The sequence below is a fragment of the Drosophila ananassae genome, chromosome 2R, assembly GCF_017639315.1.
Source record: "Drosophila ananassae strain 14024-0371.13 chromosome 2R, ASM1763931v2, whole genome shotgun sequence".
Classification (NCBI taxonomy): domain Eukaryota; kingdom Metazoa; phylum Arthropoda; class Insecta; order Diptera; family Drosophilidae; genus Drosophila; species Drosophila ananassae.
This window is the reverse complement of record NC_057928.1, coordinates 7799586-7826262: the sequence shown is the minus strand read 5'-3', so window position 1 is coordinate 7826262 and position 26677 is coordinate 7799586. Positions and strand designations below refer to the sequence as shown.

At 38.0% G+C, this 26677-nt stretch overlaps 3 protein-coding genes and 1 long non-coding RNA gene across 4 annotated transcripts; 3 read left to right on the top strand and 1 right to left on the bottom strand.

The window, feature by feature from the left end:
• Positions 1–2841: 2841 nt before the first annotated feature.
• LOC6506257 lies at positions 2842–8686 on the bottom strand. The gene is made up of 3 exons (XM_001958216.4): positions 8001–8686; positions 4337–4532; positions 2842–3127 (listed from the first exon to the last, which is right to left on the bottom strand). Exons 1-3 carry the CDS (start codon positions 8245–8247, stop codon positions 2941–2943), a joined length of 630 nt encoding a protein of 209 aa, XP_001958252.1. The 5' UTR covers positions 8248–8686; the 3' UTR covers positions 2842–2940.
• Positions 8687–8897: 211 nt separating this feature from the next.
• Positions 8898–11833, top strand: LOC116655883. Its single transcript, XR_004310969.2, has 3 exons — positions 8898–9230; positions 9466–9792; positions 11517–11833. It is a non-coding gene; the product is annotated as an uncharacterized LOC116655883 (long non-coding RNA).
• A 2523-nt stretch (positions 11834–14356) lies between these two features.
• On the top strand, positions 14357–16397 carry LOC6493695 (probable cytochrome P450 312a1). The gene is made up of 3 exons (XM_001958217.4): positions 14357–15276; positions 15339–15901; positions 15957–16397. Exons 1-3 carry the CDS (start codon positions 14648–14650, stop codon positions 16298–16300), a joined length of 1536 nt encoding a protein of 511 aa, XP_001958253.1. The 5' UTR covers positions 14357–14647; the 3' UTR covers positions 16301–16397.
• A 7514-nt stretch (positions 16398–23911) lies between these two features.
• Positions 23912–25076, top strand: LOC6493696 (reticulon-1-A). Its single transcript, XM_001958218.4, has 2 exons — positions 23912–24514; positions 24575–25076. The coding sequence occupies exons 1-2, from the start codon at positions 24007–24009 to the stop codon at positions 24949–24951; spliced, it is 885 nt and encodes a 294-aa protein (XP_001958254.1). The 5' UTR covers positions 23912–24006; the 3' UTR covers positions 24952–25076.
• The last annotated feature ends 1601 nt before the right edge of the window (positions 25077–26677 follow it).

The following is a 26677-nucleotide window of genomic DNA, read 5'->3' as shown; positions in this document are numbered from 1 at the left end:
GTTCGGTTTGCATATCAATTACCTCATTTCCGTAAGGTGCTACCTGGTATCTGTCGGATACCAAAGTACAAGATTTCCTATATGGTTTTGCTGAAGCAATTTGTTTCGGTTGAGTTTTTGTCTGGCCTGTCTGTTCAAAAGGTTAAAATGTTTGACTAGCAACAGACTAAGTTTAGTAGTGCTAAGTTTAGATTTTTAAGTTCCTACTATACTTGGTTTATAAGTATATATATTTAAATTATTTCTAATATTTAACTCCAATCGAATCAGTATCAGTTTCGTGGCATGTTGGCCAATCCCACCATTCAACATATTTTTTGTTGACCCGGTTAATTAGCACCTTTGAAGCTAACTGGTGGCTCAAGCTGGTTATTTGCCAAATTGCTTATCGTACGATGGCATGGAGCACGTGTCGTTGGCCAGGTTACCATTCTGAGACATAAAGTGTGAGGAAATCTCATCAATATCAAGGAAATCCACTCCAAGTAACTGTTTAGATGCAATTGTGGTCGCAATAAAAGAGAATCATTTACCCAGATGTAATAGGCCATCAAAGAGTGGTTCAATCAGTCAGTTGGCCAAATCGTCGCCGGGACCCGTTTCAGACCACCTCGACCAGCTCACGTAGCCCCAGCCGGAGTTATGCAATCTCCCCGCCACACCACAGTGGAGACTCTCGAGCGGCACTTAAATGGTGGCTGCGCTCCGAACACTACCGCTATGGGAAATTCGCTTTTCTTTCGCCGCTATTTCAAACTTTGGCTTACATTTTATGCAGAGCATTTTCTTGCTATACCGTACACTTGATTTTCTCCGCGGTTATGGGTTTTAGTTTCTTGGCGTGCAACAGGAAAGTAGGTTGGGAATTGCAGCTTTTGCAATGGAAAATTTTCGTGATTTTCCAGTTGGGCGGGACATGCCCGGAATTGGTGAAGGTATTTTTTCATTAATTTTTGCACTAATGAAGGGGATTACTTAAATAGACTATTTCTTAAAAAGCATTTATTTAATTACAATAAATTATGCACTGTAATAGCTATTAAGCTTTGGAAATTAGTGTCCGAAAGAGCAAAAATGTAGTTTTTATTGCCTAATTTAAGGAGTTTTTGTAATGTAATGGCTTTTTAACAATTTAAACAATTTTTATTTAACTTCAAAAGCGTAACTTCTATTAAGTAAAAGAGTATTTAAAATTCTACCAGTATCCCCGGATTTTTTGTCGCAAATTTTTAGCTTTCATTTTCGGTGAGCCAAATATGCGGAAATAATTTAAAGAAAGAAATTCGAAAGCGGACAGAAGCCTCAGACAATGCAACTGCAACTGCACCTGGCCGGCACACCCTGCCCCTGCACCTTCCTGTGAGCCCCCTGGAATTGCATAAGCCAAACAACTTGTCAAGCGTCATGCCAAAAGCTAAAATTGAGCCGGGTCCAAGCCAAACACGAAATTTGGGCCACCGAGCCAAACAATGAAAGTTGCGCACAAAAACCACGCAACGAGCGTAACAACAACGAACAGTTAAACAAATCTGACCTAATTTTCAGTTTGATATTACGAATTTGTTGGCTTTTATTGTTTTGGATGGATTTGTGCAATTTAGCCAGAGTTTGTTGCCAAATCTAACGTGGTTCACTCGACTTTTTGGGCGCCAAGTGTAACTGGAATATCAATTAAGTTTTCGATTTTGAATTCCGAAATCAATGATTTATTACAATCACAGTCTCGTGTCAGTGACACTGATACATCATTTATAATCGAAACATTTTATTTTTAGATTACTTGTTTTTGTTTACTTTCTAGAGGTTTTAATGCCGCCATCAATATGTTTGTCATAATTGGACAATTTCACTCGCATGTCCATTGTTTTTTTTAGAAATATGTGCTCGGAATAATCGATCGATTGGTGAGACAATTGTAAACAAAGCGAAATAATTCTAATTTTTTTTGCGCAATGTCGTTGAGCCAATCAAATTTGCATATAAATTGTGCACTAAAATTCGCAGTTTTTGTCTTTTATTTATTGTTTATTCAAGGTGTGTGGTAAAATATTTGACAGTGCCTGAAAGTATGCAGAAATAAGGTTGGCAAACAAATTTCGGTTGTGTTTGCAAGTTAAAAAGTTAAGTTTGTTAATAGAATTAATAGTTTTTGGAACATAATTTTCAGGTCTATCAATAGGCAGGAATTTGCAGAGGAAATATACGACCTATAAATGGAAATTTTAATGGGATAACCTTAGAGAAAACATAAGTTTCTATAATTTATATTATATTTTTTTAGTTGCCTCTCTCATAAAAAACCGTGCCTGACAAATATTTATTTCCCATTTGAAATATCCACAATAAAGTCTACGGCAGCACTTTAAAATCAATTACCCAGTCGGATCAAACCCCGATCACCCCGTCCAATGACACATCACAATATCCGTTCAACAGATGATTACCACATTTGATGGAGGAGGCGACCTTCCGTTGCATAACATTATCTAAAAATATAATTTCATTGCCAGCGGGTTGGATTGAACGCTTCCTAGCAATTACCTGCACTTGGGAGATTTAATAAAAAAGTGTGTGATTTGGTGAAACCCATTTCTCAAATCACTCGAAGGTGACAAAGCAACAATATCGATCATTAGGGAATATGCACATGTGTTCATTTATTAAAATATACAGGAGAGCATTGAACTAAATCTAGACATAAGACTAAATCGAGTAGTGACTAGTCACACATAGAGATTTTAAGCTAGATTACAACTAGGACTTGTAGCTAATAGATGCAGGTTGTTACAGTTCTACAGTCACATCAGTCATGTCGGGGCTTAGATCTAAACTAATTCTACGGAATTTACAAGCTAATTTTAATAGTAAAGAATAAAGAGACAAACTATGGTACAAAGGCTGAGAAAAATAAAATACATATACACAAGTGATGGATGGTTTTTAGACGCGAACTTTATAGCTGAGTTTCATTAGCTTCTTTGAGCTAATGGGGCAATTGGGCCACAGGTTGGCACATCCCATGGGTCCGCTGAGATTATCGACAGTGTGGCGCATTAGTTCGCCCATATGAGCAGCAAAGTACCATTTGCTGGGCGGCATATTCATCATCCAGGGCATGGTTGGAGATCTGCAGAAAAAGTAAAGATTAATGTTATTAAATAGTGAAGTTTTTATCGGTAGGTGATGACAAAACTAGAAGACCTAAAGCATTATTTGCCCAAACAAAATATGTACGGTTATAATTAGAGTTTTGGAGTTTTGCAAACAAAGAACACCTAAGACGGAAGTTACTCTACCGCAGAACAACTGAACCAACATTTAATATTATAATAAGCCATTATCATTTTACGCTTGGCTTGGCTTAGCACTAGAGTTGTTTTAGGTTTCCCTTTCAGCTGTGAGTTTCGGTAGTTTTATGTTCAGTTTGTGTATCTAGAATTCCCCAGTCAGAGTCAGAGCCAGAGCCATTCACCTTGCTGTTGATTTAGTAGATTCTATGTAGTCGGACCGAGGGGCGATTTTCCATTAGCTTCGGCTCACCTTCGTCTCAAGTGCGAGGTTACAGCTGAAGTTGAGGTAGGTTACGACTGCTGATCCGTGGGATCACGGGGCTCAAATATTTGTCACACTAAACTAACCTAAATAGCGCCATTGTCTCTGCCTACGAGTAGTGCACTTTGCCCGTGAGTCACCTATCATTTATTCTGGCTGGCAATCTTAATAGAAATTTAATGGACTGCCACTGCAATCGCAGGTAACTGCACTCGAACCCTTTGAAACCAGTTTTCTAAAAGCTTTCGCAATCATTCTGTATGCAAATGTTTAATAGATATATTAGGAACAGGTTCTACTTGTTGCACTCTATAAGCAAACATTCGTCTACTTTTATACGAGAATGGATAGTATTTTAAAGATATTATAACATTTTCATTGGTTGCCAGCTTAGAAATATTCCTAAAACCCTTTAAAATTCTATACTTCTCTAGCAACCCCTAGAATTTAAATAATATTTTAAAAGACACATTAAAATTCCTCAAAGTTCGCTAATGTTTAATAACAAATATAAAAAAATAAATTGGTTTTCATTTCGACAAGAAATTTTTGTTTTGATATGCAGATTATTGGCAACCGGTTTAAATATTTGTTTAAAATATCTATTAATTCCTACTTTTGCAATCTACGCTGACGTTTATTTTCAATTTTTTATCAAAGATTACTCATCTGTTTCTAATATACTAGTTAGAAAAATATACTGGCTTGTTTCAAATATTAATTTATAGACTAGCACGTTGATTGTATTTTTTTAAATTATGGATCCTTTTAGGGGATCGCTTACCTGATTAGTCTCAGTAGTTCTCGCTCCTTTTCGCTGAGCTGGTATTCCGGCTTGGAGGCCAATTCGCAGAGCATCTTTGGCAGGCACGACTCCTTGATGGTGTCCGTGAGCTGGGACTTGGTCTTGAGACTAGCCCCGGTAACCACAGCCATTCCCGGCTTTAGAGCAGCAGCAGAGAACTCATTGAAATCGTGCTCTAAAACAGATTTAAATAAAGTTAGGTATTTCGGGCATCAATCACCGGTCTGGTTCAATCGGGTGGTTGGCATTTATATTTTGTTTTACTCGCTGGAGCTGGAGCTGGAACTGGAGCTCATTTGCATAGCTAACTGCTTTCAAATTAAGATCTCGGGAACTGCGCAAATCGTTAACAAAAAAAAAAATATATTTTGTGGCGATTTCGGGGGAGGGAAGAAGAATTCTACGACCTCAAGGTTGTTAAATGCCAAAATGAAACATGGGAACGCAAACAGTGACTAATGAAGGCTCAAAACAAATTGTTAACAAAAGGCAACAAATTGTCAACAATTGGGCAAATATCCAGAAAGACAAATAGAAATTGAGAGTGTTGGAAAAGTAATGTGAATACAATGAATTCAGGTTTATTTTATTTTTATTTTTTTGTCGTGTGCATGTGCGGTGAGTAAGACAAATATTTGGTCGGCTATTCGCTCCATCAGCTGTTGCGAATATTCTCCACATTTTATTTGACAACCCCCATGCCCCCAGCAAGGCCAAGACGATGCGTTGAACTTTACGTTGAATATTTGTTCAGTCATCCAGCGCTTAGTTTTTATTAATTATGGTCATCGCTCGAATATTCATTATACCTTATTCGTCTGAGTTTGGCTCTTGATTTTGAACTTTGAATGCGGAACAAATGCAAAAACCTATCACGGTGTGAAAATTCAAACTTCAATCATTCCGTTACTGATAACACGTTTTTTATTTTAATTTATGTTCCAGAGTTAATAAATATCCAGTTTATCTACTCGAAATTGCAATCAGGCATGACTTGGCTTAATTTCAAATAACATTTATTTCGATTTTAAATTTATTGTTCAGATTATAAGTTCCAAAGCTAATTAGTTTTCATAGAAAATAAAACTAAAATAGAATACTTTGTTTATAGCTTTGTAACAGAGAACCTTCTCTTCCAGTTGTTCTGAATAAAATCTGGTTTATTAGGCCATCGAAACCTTTGCATAATTCATTGAACTTGACTCACAAACATCTTAATATAATGTTTTGAATCAAAACATCAGAAAACGAATCAATTAGGGCGCTGACTGTCGATATGAAAGTCGATTTGTTGATGGAATCAATTTTCCTTACAAATGCACGTAATTAAATGGAAATAAATACGAATTGAAGTGCCAGCTCTGCATTTTTATCATGAAGAGGTAAAGGTTGTGGCTTTGCTTTTTTCCATTTGGCCGAGAGGAAGACGTGCAACGAATCCAAAATTGTCAATGCAGATAATTTCGACCGGTAAAATAGCCACCAGCACGTGCTTTATCTCCGAAGTGAATGGCATTTACAAGAAGTAAAAATGAATATTCAAATCTGGGTTTTGGAAAAACAAAATTCACTCTCGATTTCAACGGAAATCTAGTTTTTTTTTTTTGAGACAACTTCTTCAGTTGGAACGGATTACGTCTGGAACCGGAACCGGTTATAGATCGGTTATAAGTGACGGAATATTTCCCAAATCCAAGCCCAAGCCAGTGTCTTGGCTTAGTTCGATAAACTAAACGGCACAAATCAAGTCAAGTTTTCATCACTTCCTGTTTGAGTAAGCCAGCTAGACAATAATGAACTTTGAATTTATACAGTGAGCACTGAATTGGTCTAGACTCTTGACTCTCTAGACGCTTCTGACGAAACTGGAATACTAAGGCCGAAAAAAAAACAATGTCTTGTGGCACTTGGAAGAAAGACTTGGCTCTGACCCACGCTAATGAACTGCGACTCTCTGGGAAAGTCTCTGAATGCAATTCAAGACCCTCTCTCTCGACCCCTAAAAGGCGAACATGCAAAGCGAAAACTTGTTGTTTGCTGGGGGTTTTATTACATCAAGTTTATTTGCTTGGCATTTTTCCACTTTCACCTCTCAGATATACAAAAGAAACACCAGCTTGAGTCGGTCTTGGAGATGGTTCAGTCGTCTCGATGGAGTGTGAAAAGTTTTCTTTCAACTTTTTGCAAAGGTTTATTTCATTTCCTAGTAGGTCCAAACATCTTAACCATTAATCTATCGTACCTCTTTGATTTAATTTTTATTTTATTGTCTCTACACACTTTCGTTTGAATTTCTTTTCCCGTTTACCCTAAAACCCCCAGAGATAGGTTGTGTAATATCGACCAATGTTATGTCATATTATGGCCATTGAAGTATTGTGTATGCAAATCATTGAGAAAGTGGAAGCAAATCAATTCGAACGTGAACTTCAATGTTGAATAATATTTAAAAAATCGTTGCCATTTTTTTGTTTGAATAATTACCCATTAAGTCGTTTGAATTTCGAAAATAAATCATTTTCCGGGGGCGGTAAAGAAATGGCGGTAATGTAGTCAGGTAATGAAGTCACTTTCCTTAGAAAACAATAGACAAAAACAAACTAAACCATAAAAAAAACTTAAGGACGCTATTATAGTTAATGGAAACTTTTGTTTTCTGAAGTACTCGTATCTGTTTATTATGCCAGACAAGCAACGAATGTCTGGGCACTTAATTTTCCAAAAAATTTCCTAGACTTAAAAAGATGTCATTACTCTGAACCTGAAACATTTTTTAGAACTTATCTTTAAGTAGCTCCCTAAGCAATAATTCTAAAAAAAAAACCTAATCTTTGAACAAATTATCTCAATTGTTAATGGGTACTTTGAATCGCTTACATTAACTTTTTAAGCGAAACTTCACGTGCGTAATCAAAATAAAGCATCGTACATTGGTCTCCCTTGGCTCGGTTCCGGTTTTCACCTACCAACCAAATAAAAAAAAAACCACACAAAAAATAAGTGTAATTAAACATCGAGACCCTAAATGAAGCTTACACGTGCCGCTAGCTGTATAAGTAATTCTCCATTTATTAAGCGAAAATAACCTTGATGAGCCCAAATACAAAACCAAACGTATATAAAGAAATATTCAGACAGATATATGTATGTACATATTTTGTGGTCGGCTAATGAAATAATGAACGGATTTCAATAAATGGTAATATTGAAATATTGGAATGGAAATTTTGGGTTTGAAATTTAAAATTTTTGAATAAAAGATTTTTGAATAGGGAATATTCTAAGAGTTTCTGTTCTGAACTGTTTTTGAAAAGGTTACAGGTTTCAGAAGAACTTACGAATAAATGGTTTCTAGAAAGACAATTAAGAAGTTTTTAGAAGGTTTCTGAAACCTTTTTTTATAAAACATTTTACAATCTACATATCTCTATATTGTTTGCTTTATACATTTTATTTTTAAACATTGTATTCCTGATAATAAATTTAATAAAAATATAATGAAAATTATACTAATCTACTGGTCACAAAGCAAAAGAAAGAAAAGATAATAAATAAAAATATATATATTTTTTAGCAACTCAGTCTCCAAGCGAGTAAAACATATTTTTAACCAAAGTAGGATGGGACAGTTTGCGAAACTCACCTTCGGATATATCGATTTCTGCATTCTTCGCCTGAAACTTGCTGGCCGCAGCAGCCGCTGGACCCGTTGGGGCACCACCCGCCCCCACGCCGGCACCCGCAGCCCCGGCGCTACGTCGCACCACCGAGTGGTGGTCGGCGGGGGATGGCCTAATGCCACCGTAGCCAAAAAGATCGCCCACCAACAGCAGGGAGACGACCACAAAAATCATGAAGCGGACTCGCCAAGCGGTGTCAATGAGAGCCATGCTTCCAAAATGACTTAATTCACACGCGTTTCACAGAATTCGATGTATTGCGAGTATATATTTCAAAAATATATACTTGATTGAATAAAGTGCTGGTTGCCTTTGTTGTTAGCACCTTGGTTTTGACACTTTTCCAATGGCAAGCTCCGAGAGCAAGAAAGACGAGTATCCAAAATGAAAGTTGAAGGAAAACGAAAGTCGTTTGATGTTTTCAGCTTACACGTTTTTCGAAAACGTTTTCAAATTACGTCTGGCAAACATGCAAAGAGCTGCAATTAAATTTGGCATTCAAGCGCACATAACTCGTTAGTAACTGTAAAGCCAAAATACAGGTACAGGTAACACACGCGATACGGCCGGCCACTGAGTTCTCCGGATAACAGCTAGAGCAGCACACCTGTCCGATTTGGTTAAGAGTTGTGATGCCACTGAACCGACTCGGCTCGGCTTGCCCGGCCCATACTGAAACCTGGCTCAGACGATCAGCTGATCGAGAGAGGTATACGGATCGGGAGAGTTGGCTATATATTTAGCCAAGCGGAGAGTGTGCTGAGAAATCGGGTTTTATCGCGGCACAGCTGATCGCGAGAGGCTCTCAGGTAAAATATAGGTATTTTGGAGAGAACTTCTACCACCTGAGGTTAAATTTTTTCACCCACTGTACCGTGCTCGGTGGTGCTAATTGTCAGCGGCCAGTTGCAACCACAGCTGTCCATCACTTAAATTAAAAAGGGCTTGATTAAAGCGGGCACTGACTTAATTCTCTTATTTTCTAGGTACGGGACTTATAGACTCATAGACTTGTACGGGACGACTTATAGGGCTAATGACCTGGTAAAGAGAAGGGTTTATAAATAAGATGGAATAGTTGCTCCAGGGCGTCTTAATACTATATTAAATATTACATATTTATTATTCATAATACATTAAAAGAAAACATAGTCTCTACAAAGACTGTCCGGAATATGTTCCAAAGAATACAGGTAAAGATAATTTGTATTTAAACAAGTATTCCTTCCCTTAAGCATTTAAAGTACAGTCCATTTCGAAAACCCAATGACTTCCTAAGAAGTTTAAAATTACCAGACAAAAAACCAAACCCAATTACCCTACAAATGCAACTCCCAGATAAGTCGCGTGCCCCGTCACGTAGGCCATTTGTGGTAATTGTAAATATTTAAACGATTTCCTCAATTTCCATTTATTTACAATTTCCAGGACAGCTGGAAACTAAACGCTTATCGAGCAGGTAGAAAGGTCATCGGGTGTTCGCTGACAGATTTATGATCCATGGGTGCAAAAAGTGTAAAACCTGTCTTGACCCTGCCAGCTGACCGACAGCCAAATGTTGCAATGCCCAAAAAAAAAGGAGATTGCCCGAAAATCAAGAAGCCAGACGAGGTGAGTTTAGCCAACTGAGTTGGCCAAGTTGAGCGCCGCGTTAAATGTGCAATCGGAACGTGACTTAGTCTTGGCCAACAATCACCAAAAAAAAAGGAAACAAAAAACAGCAAAGCCCAACATCGAAAGCCACTCAAATTAAAGGTAACAACGAGAACATGAGACAACTTTTTTTGTACATGTCTTGGTCAAAATGCAGTCAAGTGAAGTGCAATTGCCAAGAAGTCGAGGCAACTGCCACTGCTAACTGCAAATTTGAGGTTGACCACCAAGTTTCGAAACTAAATTGGAGCTTAAAGTTAGGGACTTCAAGAAGGAAAATATATAATTTCTTTAATAAGAACTGGATACATTTTTTCTTAATGTATCTTAAAGTATTCAGATAAAATGCAGAGTGACTGCGTTGAGTGTCTTGTCCACTACAAATTCCATTAAACAAAATCAAGAAAAAGTATTCACCCCGCTCTGTATTTGCCTCTGAGAATTCGTTTGTTTTGCTTGCCTCCAAATTGCCTCTGCTGTGGCAGCCGCTGTCCTTCAGTTGCAACTACGCCCTGTCCAAAAAACAACACTAAAAATTACTTTAAAAAAGCCGAAGCAGAAAGTACCCTATATTTGGATATTAACATAAAAATAGTTATACCTCAAACAAACAAAAATATGTATTGAACATTATTTAATAACTAAACTATTATAAAATATTTACTAAACAGTTTTCTATTATTAAGAGTATCTTTAAAAATTGAGATACCCAAGTACTACAACACTTTATAAAAAATACCTTTTGTGCCTCGAAGGTTAAGTAGCAAAAACCCAACAAAAATGCGAGGTGCAAAAAGTGAAAAAGACACTGACTTCATTGCTGTCGACGGCAGCCAAGCATGAGGCTTAAAAAAGTAATTTAAAATTATTATTTTTACTTTATTCGAGCCGCCAAAGCCTTTAGGCCGGATGCTGAGATTAAGTTTAAGGTTTTCCGCGATTGTTGCACATTTTGTTGGCACATCGTTTCGATCGGGATAAACGTCAAGATTGGGCGATTAGAATAAAAAGTTTGAAAAGAGTGTATCGAGTTGCATTCGAAACTCCAATATAGTTACCAGAGACAAGATAAACTGGTTTGAATCTCCCAACCCCCTTTTATTGAGATATCAGCCGAAATTGCATGAGAAACTGGAAAAATCTGAAAATTGTTTGACGAACAGTTGGCATTTTGTTAAAGCTAATGTTCTCAAATTAGTTTCAAAGTTGTTGACCTTCGTTGCAATAAATAAACTTTTTTATGCAAACTTTTCTTAGAGCCAAAGAAACTACAGAAAATGTCGTTGCCAATTGAATTGGTCGAAAAGTGCGAGGGAACAAAAACTAACAATGATTTTCAAAAACTCTACAACAATGGATATTTTTGTGCCTTCGCTCAAATTGATCTTGTTAACTGATTGATGTCTTCCATTATTATGTGGTCTAGTTCTGGCTTAAGAAAATTATTCGAATTGAATGTGTCTATTGTTAATAGCCACCAACTATTTTGACCTTAAAATGTAAGCCTTGGGAACTTAATTCAGCTTTAAAATAAAAAGTAAATACCAGAGTGAAAGGTAACATCATATTTAATCCCACATATAACTGACGTTCGTGTAATTCAATAAACATTCACCAATTAAAGACGTTTAATGCCACAAGCCTAATGAATCCTCAGATTGGGTTTCAATTAAATTAAGTTGAAGCAATAAATACGAGCGAATGCCAAACGATTGCACTCACACTCCGTTGCAAAAACGGAAACGGAAGCCGTAGCAACAGGAGGCCCTTATGGTGTTGGTGTTGGAATATACATGTATCTTAATTTTTTCCCTTTTAATTTCCAGTTAAATAGGAGGTCGGAGGTCATCCACAACCATAACCAACACCTCAGGAAAGTGGCAGGAGCCAAAGTGAAAGAGACCGCCCGCGGCTTCCATTTACCGCCTGTTTAATTTATGCTAAACGCGTCGCGTCTTTGCATTTAATTGTGAAATTAAATTTGATGCGATTAATGTTGACACAACATGCGATTAGTGCAAGCGAACTACACTGTGGAAATAAGTGGATCACACCATCTAGCATAGAAAATATAGAAACTAAACATAGCTATCTGTATTAAAAAGAAAGTATTTCATGTTATAAAGTTGTGAAATTAATTATATCTATTTTCTTAAGTGTATCCTATCCTTTGACGTCTTGTGGTCTAACCCTGTGGGTTACTGCGACTGGGATCGCCTTCCTTTTGGCCAAGAGATGGAGATACTGCCGGCTATCTATAAGTCCAATCGCCTCGCATTTGGCAAATTATCATTGTTTGCGATATGACAATATGCGATGGCAGCGACAGGGACAAGCCTTACATAAACAATAATTAAATGTAGCCAAATTAAATTTTACACAAAAGCCGAACACAAAGTGACAGCTGGGCGGGTCCTTTTGCCTTTTGCCTTCCCGTCAGACCCCTCCTTTTACTATTTGGAAATTTCTGCATAATTATGTGGTGCAAGTGGATGGGAGGTCCTGCCTCAGTTGAGTGGTTATATGCATGTATATGTGTTGGCTGATAATATGCAGTTTAATTACAGGACACCAATGCCCACACAAACAACAATAATGAGGCACCACTTGCCGAGCACAAGAATCGATGGATAAATACTCTAGGTATTTTAAAACAATCAGCTATAATTATTGATAATTCAATGGATATTTTTATCAGAAATGAACCAAATAAACAGGCTCTTTTTATACCTATTAGTGTTACTTATATTATAGTTTTTCTAGGTTTATAAAACACTCCATTAAAACCTGAAACAAACCCAAGTCTTCCCCTTAGAAGGGAAACTGAAAGGATGGTTAACATTTTGCTGCATAAATTCAAATTAGTTTGAACAGCCCTATCCCATCGCCCTGAGTTCCACCCTGAGAAGCCATTTACCACCCATCTCCATTCAATATCCCACATTCGCTTGTGGCCACGCATCACTTTTAATTTTCCATCTGAGACAATGTTCTTGGTCCTGTCAGGTGCATAACCATATTATATCCTGACAGTGTTCGTGTGTGAGTGTCCTTCGCAGTTTATTGGCATCCATTAGATAAAGGAATTTACGCGAATACAATTGTGGGCTTCGACTTCAAAGGGCTATTGTCGAACATTGTTGGGTTAGTTCTAATCAGTGGTACATTAGAAAGGAACAGGCCCCGAAACTAAGTAGCTAAGGCTTTTCCCAAATCCATAAATCAATTAAAGGCTTTTCATTAAATAGTGAAAAAAAGGTTCCATTTCTGTTTAATTAACAACTTGCAGACATAACTGAATGCAAAAAGTTCTCGTTCAATTGAAAGCCGAGTTGACAAAATAAATTTTAATAAAACTCATATTTACGTCATTCATTTGTCCTTTTATTTAAATAAACATTCGTGCAGTGCGTGGTAATAATGGAACATAATACCGACACATATGAACTGTTAATTATTTTTTTGTGAATTGTTGACCAGCAAATATTATTTTCAGTTGCATCCGCTTTAATTACAGTAGCTTCTGGTTCTTTATTCGACTTTTTTGTTGCTGTTGACAGGTAACTTTTTTCGTGTTAATTAGTGTAAATATGGTAGGTGAGGTTATTTGTCGAGCTTCCCTATATTTAAACTGAATATGAATTAAATGACAGTTGGTCGAGAGGAAAACCAACAACACACGAGTAAATTAATTGACAATTGAAATAGAGAAATGACTGAACGGCAAATGTTTATTCTATACTTAATAAAATAAAACAAAAAATATTCTATTATTGAATAAGCAAAATTATTTAACCATGAATTCAAATTGTTTATGCAAGTGTCCTAAATGACTTGGCGAAAATTAATTATAAACTATTGTTTGCTTTGCCAAATTTTTTCTCTAAATCTGTAGATCAATAAATGTATTATTCAATATTTATCTTACCCATTTTTGCACCATAAATCAGGTAATTTAAATCACAATATCTCTCCACGTATGACCGCCAAATTCTGGGTGGTTCCGCCCCACCCCAGAGACCGTTTGGTTTTATGAGGCTTACGAAATTGGTATGCAATCGACAAAATCGTAATCGACATTATAATTTAGCAAATAAAAAAAGAGTGTAAGAGAGGCTGAAAGCATCATCGAAACTGAAGTGTATTTATAAATATGGACAGGACGGGTTTTCTTGAGGTTTTCAGGTGAAACCAAGTTTATCGAAAAAAATCCCCGAAGTTCAAGGTTAATATTTCACCGTAACAGAAGTTATTAGTTTCGGTGAAAACTATTAAGAAGTAAAAACTATAAAAAAATATATATATATTTTTTTTTAACGGATATAATGGTTGTGGTTAAGAGTAATTATAACCAGGCTTTAATGTGTTATTCTAGTATCTTAGACCATATAAATAATATTAATAAAATAATTTTCTTAACATCCTAGAGCATTCTGCCTTCGACTTGACTACTTTTGGGTTCTGGATTCTAATGTTTTGTTTACATCTTCGAAGCCTTTGGGTACTTAAACGCTTGTGGGCACGCAAAAAGAGTCACTTTAATTTCGCAGCCGCATCGATTTGAATTTGCTTATATTATACATATATGGGTTTACGAAATTCTTTTAAATATATATTCGCAGTGTTAATATCGCTGTCGACCCGGCAGTTGCTCTTAATCGGTGCATTGCAAAACTCACATCGCTCAGATCTCAGTTATTGCACTGGAAAAAAGTTTGACAAAAAAATCTGGTCACTTGATTCAAGTAACTATAGTTACACTATTGTTGTGTAAGGCCTAAAATATATTTTTTTGCTTGTGTGTTTCCGGTTTATGGCCAACTTTTGTGACACTTTAGGGCCCCGTGGTGACCCCGACCCTACGTGGCAGACTAATCGCGAGTTTAAAAACGAATCAGTTTAAAACGCTTGATGCGACTTCGCGGCGAGGCAGTTACAATCTAGAATCCCCCGTAAAATGTTCTGGCTCGGCTTCGGTCTCCTGTTGATTGCTATACTCCTGTACCTGCTCTACGTCGTCGAGCATCAGGCCAGGATAGATCGCCTTACCCACAACTGGCCGGCACCACCGGCATTGCCCATCATCGGACACATACACATCCTGGCCAAGCTGGTGGGGCCGCATCCTTTTCGCCGGGCCTCCGAAGTGATCGCCGCCCATCTAAAGGATCATCGCGGCAAGCTTTGGATGGGCACCAAGCTGTATCTGTTGGATTGCAATCCCAAGGATATTCAGGCCCTGTGCAGTGCCCAGCAACTTTTGCAAAAGACCAACGACTACACGGTGTTTGAGAACTGGCTGTGCGAAGGAATCTTTACTAGTGGTTTCGAGAAGTGGTCCCATCGTCGGAAAATAATAACGCCCGCGTTCAATTATGCCATGATAAAGCAGTTTGTAAAAGTTTTCGAAAAGCAGTCACGAATTCTAGTGGACAGGTTAGTGAAGTTCTCCGTTACCGGAGAACCTGTGGATTTTCTTCAAATGATCAGCTGCTTTACTTTGGATACGATTTGCGAAACAGCTTTGGGGGTGACAGTGGGTGCCCAGTCCAATGAGAAATCGGATTATCTCAAAACGGTTAAAGAGTAAGTTTTACTAATTTTTGAAGTTATTAATTTTGGTAATAATTGAAGTGTTTTCCCCTCAGAATTCTCGTAATCATCGATTTAAGGCTGAAGAATCTTTTCTACCGCAATTCACGAATATTTCAGTTTACATCCCACTATAGAAAAGAACGGGAACTTCTGAAAACTCTGCACGGCTTTACGGAAGGAATCATCCAGAAGCGCATGGACGAGCTGAGACAGGACGAGGAGAACCGAAATGTTCCGACTTTGGATCCTCAAGTCCTTGATGGGGATCGTCCAACAATGAGTTTTTTGGACACTCTCCTTCAGGCCAGTGATCCTGATGGTAAACCTTTGTCGGTGAAGGACATCCGAGAGGAGGTGGACACCATTATTTTTGGGGGATTCGATCTCACGGCAACCACTCTAAATTTCTTCATGTACAACATGACCTTGCATCCGGAGTACCAGGTGCGTTGCCGGGAGGAGGTGTGGGACGTCTGTGGGCGTGACACAAGCGAACCAATTACGGCGGAGCATGTACGTGGATTGGAGTTCCTAGAGGCTTGTATAAAGGAGACGCTAAGGATGTACCCTTCGGGTCCACTGACAGCCAGAAAAGCCACTGCCAATTGTCAGATCAGTAAGTCCTTGAATTTAACAAAATTATTCTTCCCTAATACTATTTTTCGTTTCAGATGAGTTCTTTATACCTAAGGGCAGCGATGTACTCATCTCGCCCATTTATATGGGACGTTGTAAGGAATTCTTTCCGGAACCCATGACTTTCAAGCCGGAACGGTGGGCCAGTGGAGCCGAGCCAAAAATAGATGCCACCACCTTTATACCCTTTATGAAGGGAGCACGGAGTTGTCTGGGCCAGCGATACGCCATGGTGATGCTGAAGTTGGTGTTGGCCCACCTCCTGAGAAACTACCTGTTCGAGCCTCTGGGGGAACGACAGGTGAAAATGAAGCTCACTTTCGTCATCACCCTGCACACCCTGGAGCCCTATCTCTGCAGGGTTAGAAAAATCGAATGAGACTTGCCTGGAGATTCTTTATTTGGCTTGAAATAGGATTAAATAATGTATAGACTTGTATTAAATGATTAAAATTAAATAGAAAAGGAATACGCTATTAGAAATATTATTAATGGGAAGAATAACATTCAAATTCGTTTCTTGCTTTTGAGACGTATAATGCTTGCTTTTTTAATGACAAAAAAATATAAAGAATTCTTTACAAATTGGAATATTCCGCTGCCTCATTTTTATGCGATTTCAACGAAGCGCGTTCGTCTAGAAAATAATTTCTGGCTGGTTTTGATTTTTATTGTGGCAGCCGAGCGGCGGAAAATCAACAAACATTTCCTGGCGCTGTAATAAATAAAAATGCATAAAGCAACAGCCACCAAACCGTCGCCAGCCAGCCAGTCAGTCATTTCGTCTACCCTTATCCTGGATGGAATACACGCTCCCATATCCTTATATCCTTGCCATCGGATTCCGGTGCAAATTATGAGCGTTGCCTGCTTATTATGGCACCAGTCACTCGGTGTGGGGGGCAATGAAGGAGCAACGCATATAAAATGCAATTTATTTAAATAAAAATCAAGTTTAATTCGCAGTGTCGTAAATTTTTTCTTTTATTTATTTTTTTACACTCTTTTTTACCCGTCCGGGGCATTGAATTTCACGCTTTTGTTAACAAGCGCATAAAAGTTTGTTCTATCTGCCAACTGATATGGTTCTTCTATTGAAAATCCCACGTCCAGGGGTAATGGAAAGGAGTTCGAAGATTGTTGAACCCTGTGGCTGATTGGTGGGTGAACTTTGGGGTGGGTTCCGGTTATATTGATAGACATAGATACGAAGAATAGCGCTTCAGCCAATTTCATAAATATTTTAAATAATGGGAAGCAAAAAATATATAATTTGTATAAGATATTTAAGATTCAATAACCTTTTTAAATCGGCAATATACTTTTTAAATAATAAAAATAATGTGTTCGTCTGGTGAACTGGTTTATTGTGAGGAATTTAAATAAAATGTTGACAAATTTACTACCAAAAACGTAAATTGTGCAAATCATCCAATTAACCGATATGTTTCCGTTTCACCGGTACGTTTTTTGACCTCGTTACTTAACAAATTAAAATGTTTATGATAAATTGGCTACAAAGTTGTAAAATAAAAGGGGATGCATTTTATCATAAAATATTTTTGAGAATATTTTTTAATGTCCAGTTGGACTTTTATGGTCAAAACCCTGTACTGCAAAGCTCCATCTAGAAATTAAAATATGCGCCTTAGAAACATGCTTTCCTGAAATTTTTAAGTGCTTGGCCAAAGTTTTACGATCGTTTTATTGGATTTGGCATCGCGGGGAGGCTTTAACCCTTCTGTTGGAACCCGCCGCCATAACTTAATTATCCATATGAATCCTTCGAGACTTTTATGGCGCCCTAACCCCGCGGCTTTAATTATGATGAGTACTTGCTACTCTCCGCTACTCCTTTTAAGTCTCAGCTGTCATATTTTTATTTATCTAAATTTACAGATCTTCACGGTGGGATGCTGTCGTTGCTCATTAAAGCGATATAACTCCAGTTCCATATCGTATTCCCGGGGTCCAGAACTTGACGCAATGTTTTATTGCCGCTGACTGGGCGCAGTTTTCATTTACACAGTTTTTATGTCCAGCATCTGTACATCGGGCATAAGTTTATGATGCAGCATAATTCACTGTACATGCCTGGGGCCAGGACTCTTAATTATAATGGAGATTTTAGGTCTGCCTTTGTTTTGGGTTACAAATTAAGAATGGTAATGTTTTGAGGAAATTGATGGAATGGTGAAGTTACTATATAAGTATCTATTTCTCAATTATTTAGGTTTTGGTGCACATTTTGCCATAATCTTTTTAGTGTTTTCACTTTAAGCCCTGAACTCATTCCTCAAGTAATGTTACAAGCCAGTGCGGTTATCCTCACCGCATTCCGGTCAATTCACATATCTCATTGTTTCTAGTTAAGTAAACCCAAACGGCCCCACCTCTTCGAGGATATGCGAAAACAAATGCAACCAGTCTCGCAGTTGTGGTTGTGTGAGAGTGGTTTTCGGGATGGGCGGAGTAGCCAGAGTGGATGGGTGGTTCCGAGGCTCTGAGGTGAAGGCGACTTTGAAGTAAGCGGCGCCGGTGACATTGCCCTACGGCTAAGCCTCATTTGCGGTTAAATTGTGTCGCCGGACGGCAGCTGAAAGTCGATTATGTCAATATTGTCCCATTGCGACGGCCCCACGGCTAATGGCTAATGGATGGTGCCCATTTGCTTCTGGATCGGATATGATTTGGGGGTTTGAGGACATATATTTGCGATAAGCTGCGGACGACTTGTGTAAGTTTGCGGCCGGTCGTCATATGCTAATTAGTGTGGCATACTTTAAGGCTTCCTCGAATGCATTAAATCGGAAACTTAACGATCCACCGCCCATATGCGAACAATCCGGCAATAAAACCACTTTCGAATACATTTAGGAATCGTATTACAAGCAACTCGCAAAAAAAGGGGAAGGAAATAAAAGGAGTAGCTGCTCTACACATTAAAAACGCATAAAATCGACGAAAATAAAAACAGTATAAGTAGGAAAACAGGACGAACTGGCAGCAAATAAAGTGGCCATAAACATAAAAATCTTGTCAGGATTCGGGATATAGGATTTCCTGCACAAAACCAATTGAAGCAATCAATTAAAATTGATCAGCGAAATTGAATCACGTGTTACAATATTCCGTATTGAGTTACATAGAGCGTGTGCGGGTGTAATAAACTCACCATTAAATCGAATCGATTAAACTACCTCAGAGATTGTGTCTGAGATTTAAAAGAAATTATTTCAAAGGCCTCAAGATCCTTTTTTTGATATTTATTCCCTTAACCAATAAATTGTTTAAATTAAAGGTAAAAAGTGTAAATTTCGACTTACCTTTTCGCAATGTCACTTGCAATTCCGGAAGGGTTGCGAACTCAAAATGCTAAATAGAAACAGCACAGTTTTCTTAATGTAATTAACCAGTCTGCAAGTAAAATGCGCAAAGCAAGAAATTAGTAACAAAATAGAGTCAAACCAAAAAAAATATACAAGAAAATGGTAATATCCTGCAGAAAAGGGGTAAGAAAATTACAAACTCTTTCTACGGAATGTCAACTTAAACTTTTTATGCACAACAGAGATGCAAGGGAAAAAAATTAAATTGTTCAAAGAAAGACCAGATGTCCTGTCCAAGAGGTGGCTAATTATACTGCACAGCAAACAAAGAAACGAAACTGAAAAAAATATTAGGTGGATGGGAAAAATTAAATGCAGTCCTTAGGGGACGAAATTTGTTTGGGTAAAGACATTTAACAGAAGCCAAACAGAGGAATTCCGGGCACGTAAAAGTAACAAAAAAAGAAGCAATACAGAATTAATTAAAACAAAAATTGCTTAAGGAAATTGTATTTTATCTATATTATTGCGGATCGGGGAAATGTGGGAAACTGCGTTCCTTGTCAGCAGCACATGATGCAGAAGCGAAAACAACCACAGGACAATAACAGAGAGAAGAAAGCAGGACTCAAACGGGGCAAACAGGTTCGGTGTATTCACAAAAGTTTTGTGTGTTTTGCATAAAGTTTGGTTGGACTCGAAACCAAACATTTATACATGCCAGCCACTTGAATGTAACAGGCCAAAGTTCAAAGCTCAAACTTTTGCCCGCACTTCAAACTCTGAAGTAGCAACATTGTTGTGACCCCTATCGGAATATCATGTGTGCATTGAGTGTGGTCAGGATGGTTTAGTTCAGACAAGCGAAAAGTTTGGCTTATACAAAGCGAAAAGTATCAATTCCGCCACCATAGCCACCTTAGGAGAAAAGGGTACTTAACTTTGTTTAAAAAAGGAATATTAGTTTAAAAAACATTTTTATACATTTAAGAGCCTATTCAATCAAAAGTTTCGTTTTTCTCACAAACACAAAAAATCCATTAGTTGTTTTCCTAATAATTGCCTGGGCCCACAGCCAGCATCCGCTTCTTGAACAGAATGCCTTAAACGATTTGTAGATCGATTCCCCATAAATCTGTATCAAAATCTGAGAACATAATATTTTTTAGATTTTTCATCAACTTTTCTGGAGGACCCCCTGCCAAAATCTAGAAAACTATAAGGAGCCACTATATGGCACCCAGCGGAGGCTATATCTTTGGCGATAGTTATCAGATTCTTGAGCGGAATATCTTAAACGATTTGTAGATCGATTTCCCATAAATCTGTATCAAAATCTGAGAACATAATATTTTTTAGATTTTTCATCAACTTTTCTGGAGGACCCCTGCCAAAATTTAGAAAATTATAAGGAGCCACTATATGGCACCCAGCGGAGGCTATATCTTTGGCGATAGTTATCAGATTCTTGAGCGGAATACCTTAAACGATTTGTAGATCGATTCCCCATAAATCTGTATCAAAATCTGAGAACATAATATTTTTTAGATTTTTCATCAACTTTTCTGGAGGACCCCCTGCCAAAATCTAGAAAACTATAAGGAGCCACTATATGGCACCCAGCGGAGGCTATATCTTTGGCGATAGTTATCAGATTCTTGAGCGGAATACCTTAAACGATTTGTAGATCGATTTCCCATAAATCTGTATCAAAATCTGAGAACATAACATTTGTTTATATTTTTCATCAACTTTTCACCATCAATCCACAAAAATTCATGGGAGAATAAACGTTTCAAAAAATTTAAAAATATAAACTTATCAAAGGGTTCAATCAGTCCAACAGACTGAAAATAATTTGGTTCAATTAGAGATTTCCGTTTGTAACCCTTAAATAACCGCTAAGTGTTTCAGTTTTTAAGTCTATTAAACCATTAATAAAGTTGAGCTCTTGAAGGCTGGTAAAAGAAGAAAAGAGTTACATACCATTTTAATTACTCACAAAGAAGAGTTGAAAATTGGATAGAAAAGCCATTAGGAGAAAAAATTTTAAAGGAAGGCAGGAAGTCGCATTTAACTCCCCCATGTCAGTGCAAATAAAGATACAAATATAAATGCCAGACTCTGTCAGTCAGATTTCAAGCTCAACTAATGAGTGACCATGCATAAACAAAAATGAGGGGGAAAATATAAATTTCGACTTAAGTCCATTGCCATGGACGAGCACCTTGCCCTGGGAGATGCTTCTTGAATGTCTCAAGTCAAGCGGCTCCCTCGGCCAACACTTATTTTAATGAGAAATTCTAATTTCACCAATGACACAAAAGGCAGCCGGCAAAAATGCGAGCAGGAAACACACAAAAAAAAGTAAATAGAGAAATGTGGCAGGAGATATTTTTGCTTTTCCTGGCAAGGAACTGCCGTGATTGCTTTTCGTCGTTTGTCCGTGACGAAAACAAAAGAGGCCATAGCTGTCTTTTCCCCTATCGAAATGCGGAAAAACTCCGAATAGAAAAAAATAGGAATTGCCTGCATAAAAATATCTTGAGTATTTGCTAGTCTGCAATTAAATGAGGGCTTCAAACCTCCTTTTTTCTTGTCTTACCAGAGCAGGAGGCGCTCGACTGAGCTTAGCAATAATAATTACAGTTTTGGATGGGTTTTTGGGGAGGTTATTGTTGAAGTGTTGCCGGGGCAAAGTTCTTTTCGTAATATGGGTTTGTATGGGGGTTTTGTTGTTGAGGAAGAAGTGCAGACACTCAAACTTTAGGTTCTACGCACTTCGCATAATACTTTTTTTTTCAACAGTTCCATCTTAAGGATCTTAAAAGTTTGTAACTTCTCATATTGCGTCTAGTACTTTTTAGTATGCGCCTTGGGGTATGCAGCAGTATTTTTAATTCTTAAAAAGGACCTTAAAACTCAGTATAAATATATACTTTAGCATCTAAAAATTTAACTAATCAAGCAAACAAGAAGCAAAACAACAGCCATCTCCCAAAAGGGAGACTTCTATGAAGGAGGCATATCAAATGATGCAAGAACCCCAACCATATGACTCCTTCCTCTATTTGGTATGCGGCACAATAATCAAGCAGGACTAAGGCAAGTCGAATTACAGTTACAGCTACAGTTACGGTTAAGGTAACGGTAACGCATGGCAATGTCCATAAAATGACACTGAGTGTCAGTTTCAATTAAACATGTTGACAGCTGTAAGGACAAGTCCTGAATTTTGGGGGGCAGTCAGAATATGTGTACATATCCATACCACATTCTCCCTCCGTCTGGGGGACATAATGGGCCGTGTCTGGGCAGGATTCCCACACCGAAGGCAATTTCGATTTTAATACAAGAAATTCCTGGCATTGTCGTCAGCCCATAAAGAAGTCGAGTAGAATAAGTTGAAGGAACCGAATTCATATGACAACTTTATCGGCATAAGAGAAGAATATTTGCCGAGATTTTCTGCCCATTTTTGTCCACTGACATCTTAAGCTTGTATGACACTCTAACCAAATTTCGTTGTCACAAATAATTCAGTGTCATAACACCATTGTTCATCTTTGGAATTTGCATTCGATGCGAAAACTTTGATTTTTGACAGGGTCATAAGGAACTCTTATTGCAATTTTAAGTAATTTTATGTGTATTTGTTTAAATTTACATGCGAAATGAACAAGACGATTTTCTTCGACAATTTTCTGCCCATTCTGACCATTCAATTGTGATGCATTGACAACTTTTCAAACATTCTAATATCCTGTTTGAGTATTAGAATATGTGTATTTGTGTAATATCCGGATGTGTCCTCCTTGCAGGAATTTTGTTTAATTAAACTGACTAGCCAAGCATATAATTTACCAAATCTATAAATGAAGGTGCGATAAATTGAAAATCATTTTTGAATAATTTTTTTAAGCCTTTCCAATATGTCTCCAAATATGATTTCGAAAATGCGGCAAAACCTCAAAAGCAAGTCATTTAAGTCATTCGCCCCACCCTCTATAAAACATTTTTTTATTCAAAGTCTAGAGGGTGGAAAAGTGTAAACCACTTAATGTCATTTTGACGCCAACGAGCCGGTGATGTTTGCCAGTATTTGCCCAAAATATTAGCGTAATGCCTTTGACAATTCAATCGGCAAACGATTGGAGTTGGGAGACATAAGGCCAAGTACCATTCTTCGGTCTCTCAATGGGCGTTGGTCACACCTCGTGCCAAAATTATTTGCCCAGTTTTTTCAAATTTAAGAATCGCGACAAAAGGACCTATTGACGGTACGGATCAAAAGCGACCGAAGCTGTGAGAAAGAGGTCTTGAAAATCATTCAGATTGGATTCGACTTTTTTGGGTAGAGATTTTCAGAGCCTTCATTCTTATATGGCAAGCCAAAAACCAATTTAAATAAATCAAACAAACAATTTTGTGCCTCATATTTTTGAATGTGCGGAAAACCACACTGTTATCCTTCCACAGTAACCCCTTTCGTCCTTTGTCAGTCAGACGCAGGTGTTACCGTTTGGTAACAAGTGTTTTTGGCAGCTAAAAGTGGTAAAGCTTTTTGGTTTTGGAGGGTGAGGTTAATAGAAATATCGAAAAAAATCATTGAATCGATTTCTGTATCAAAAGTCTATGGGTCATCCGAAAAACGAAGCAACCAGTCATTATAAAATCACCAATCGGACGCGACAAAACTCGACCTTTATTCTATAGTAGAGCTGAAAGAAATTCATAGAAAAATAGATATACAAAGATGGAAACGGTTCCAGTTCCCGTTTCGCAGGCCCAGATGGCGGTAGCGGAGAAGATCTCCAACTGCAACTCCTGCTTTCGCAGGGAGTTGACCCATTTGGTCCTGTGGCGCGACTGGCGCAAGACGCTACTCGTGTTCGGGATCCTGCAAGCTCTCATCTTTGATCTCGCCTACAAGTCTGCCATTAGTGTGGTGAGCGTTTCGGCTCTGGTCGGGCTCTTCATAACAATTGGATACCGAGTCTATGTGCGCTGCCTCCAGTGGATGAACAAGACGCCGATAACTGGGAATCCCTTTCAGGACTACCTAGATATGGACATCTTCATTTCCGAGGAGATGGCCCAGCAAGTTAGTCTTTTGGTGTCCATCAAGATTGTCGGCTTCGTGGACAAGGTGCGATCTGTGGTGCTGGCGGAGAAACCACTGGAGACAGCGAAGTGGATAGGCATCCTGGCTATGGTGACACTTGTGGGCGAGATCTTCTATGTGACAACGCTGATGCAACTGGGTATATTGGCACTTCCATAGAAAATACTTAACAAATTTCACAATTCAAATTACTATTCAGGTGTGATGCTAACTTTTTCAATACCAAAGATTTATGAATGGAAGCAACCAATCTTTGACTTCCAAGTTGAGGCTTTTCAAAAGTTTCTGAAGTGGGGTTATCCCGAGAAGAGCCCCCAATTACAAATAGAATCGGAACCCAATGGGGATTCCGTCGAAAATTCAAAATGGGCCGAGCGCAACCCCACGGACAAAGAATTTCAAAATGTGATTCAAAAACATATAAAACCAAAAGATAATTCGGTGGACACCAAAGAATCCTCCGCCAAGGGTGACGATCAAGAACAAATTGATGGAATATCTAGTGAAGATTTTGAGCGTTTTGCCGATTCCTGGAACCCAGAAGGCAACGATCTAGTGGTCGCAAATGAGGAGTAATATTGTATAGGTTTTAAGCTTTTGGATATATTTTGAAGCTATTTCACAAATTTATTATAATGATTGTAGTTACTGGTAACATTTTGGAGGAATCTATAAAACTGAATAAAGCTTTCTAAAAGGAACTTTTCCCTTTAAATAGATAACTACTCCCCGCTTAACTTAATGATAGCTAATAAATAATTTAACACGAACAATGGGAAAAAGAATTACATCTACTTACTTCCAAACCTAAAATCCTGCTACGCTGCAAATTTACATATGAAAGAAAGTGTATCTGAAGGATTTAAACACCACCCCCATTTTCCGGGGAATCCAAAAAATCGTAGAGGACACACATGATTAGAAGGATTTTTGGGGTTGGCCAATGACTAATGATGCTTTCATTTATCTTTTCTTTATTTGTCCATGAAAGTGTTAATGTTTGGAATCTCCTCTTAACTTTTCTGCGGATGCCATGTGTGCATAATTACTTGGATGGCTGGAAAAGCTTTTGTCATCATTTTAAAATTATTTAAATTAGACTCTGAAATGACTAACTGACTAATCTTAGGCGCACATAGTTGATAAATGAGCCAGTGATGAGTGGCATTTGAGAAGCAAAAGAACGTTACCTATGAAAAATTATAGCAATTTCTGAGTTTTCTTAGGAGCTGCTCCTTGTCGGTCCTTCGCAGATGTGAGCTGATAATTGCAAAGGATTTGCATACGTAATTTCACGATTTCTTTTAGAAATGAATACCAGCTTTTCTAGCCAAGTCTTTAGTGTTTAAAACCCTTACCACAAGCTTTAATTCCAAACATAATACACTTAAATTACCCAAAAAGAATGATCCTAATTCTTGTAAATCCTTTAATGTGTCTAATTGATACTATCCCCATTAAAACCAATAAAACAAGGACATCCAAGGAGGAATGATAATAGGAAGGAGCCCGGAAAAGCCCAACAGAGATTTGCCAAACGAAAGATTTATGGTGTGCCAAGGAAAACATTTGTGTTTATATTTTAGTGTTAGTGGGATTCCACCATTCCCTTCCCCAAAAGAAGGATATATGTGTGTGGAGTGTGGAGGTTGCGGCAAAGGATGTGCCGAAAGTTCATTAATTATGATTGGAGACAGTTGTACAATTAATAAACGCAGCCAAGCGACGACTGTGCCGGATTGTGGTGGAGTTCCTTAAATTGGAACTTCTGGGCGAAAAGGAGGAGAAAATTCCGGCCGGAAGCCAGTGTTTCGTTTTTGGCTTTTTCTCTCTATTTGTTTGGCTCAAGATTATGATCGGACTTTGATTTATGGTAGCATGTGCAAATTTATTGCTTTTAATGGCGAATCCCATTCGGAGTCTACACATCAGCAAAGCGCTGAGTAGTTGCTGGCTAATTGATAAAAGTTTCTTGAGTTATTCTGCATTTTTTCACCGGAAATTGATAGTCTGATAGAAAAGTCATGAATATTTGTTTCAATGAGAGTGGGAGTAAAGCTACTGGTGGAGGATTAATAAGATATAGGTATGAGTTCTTAGGTATAAGTCCTTAAAATTTTTATGCAACTCGATTTCGACTGCAACTTCTCATTCCGAGACATTGGAAGTTTGGGGCAACATTTTCCTTCCACCGCCTGGAGGCATTAATTGCATTCTGCAGCATCGCATTGCACTTTCAATTAGTTGCAAATGCCTTGGCCGAAAGCCAAACCAGAGTCTCGGCCTCAAAGCCCCCGTCCCC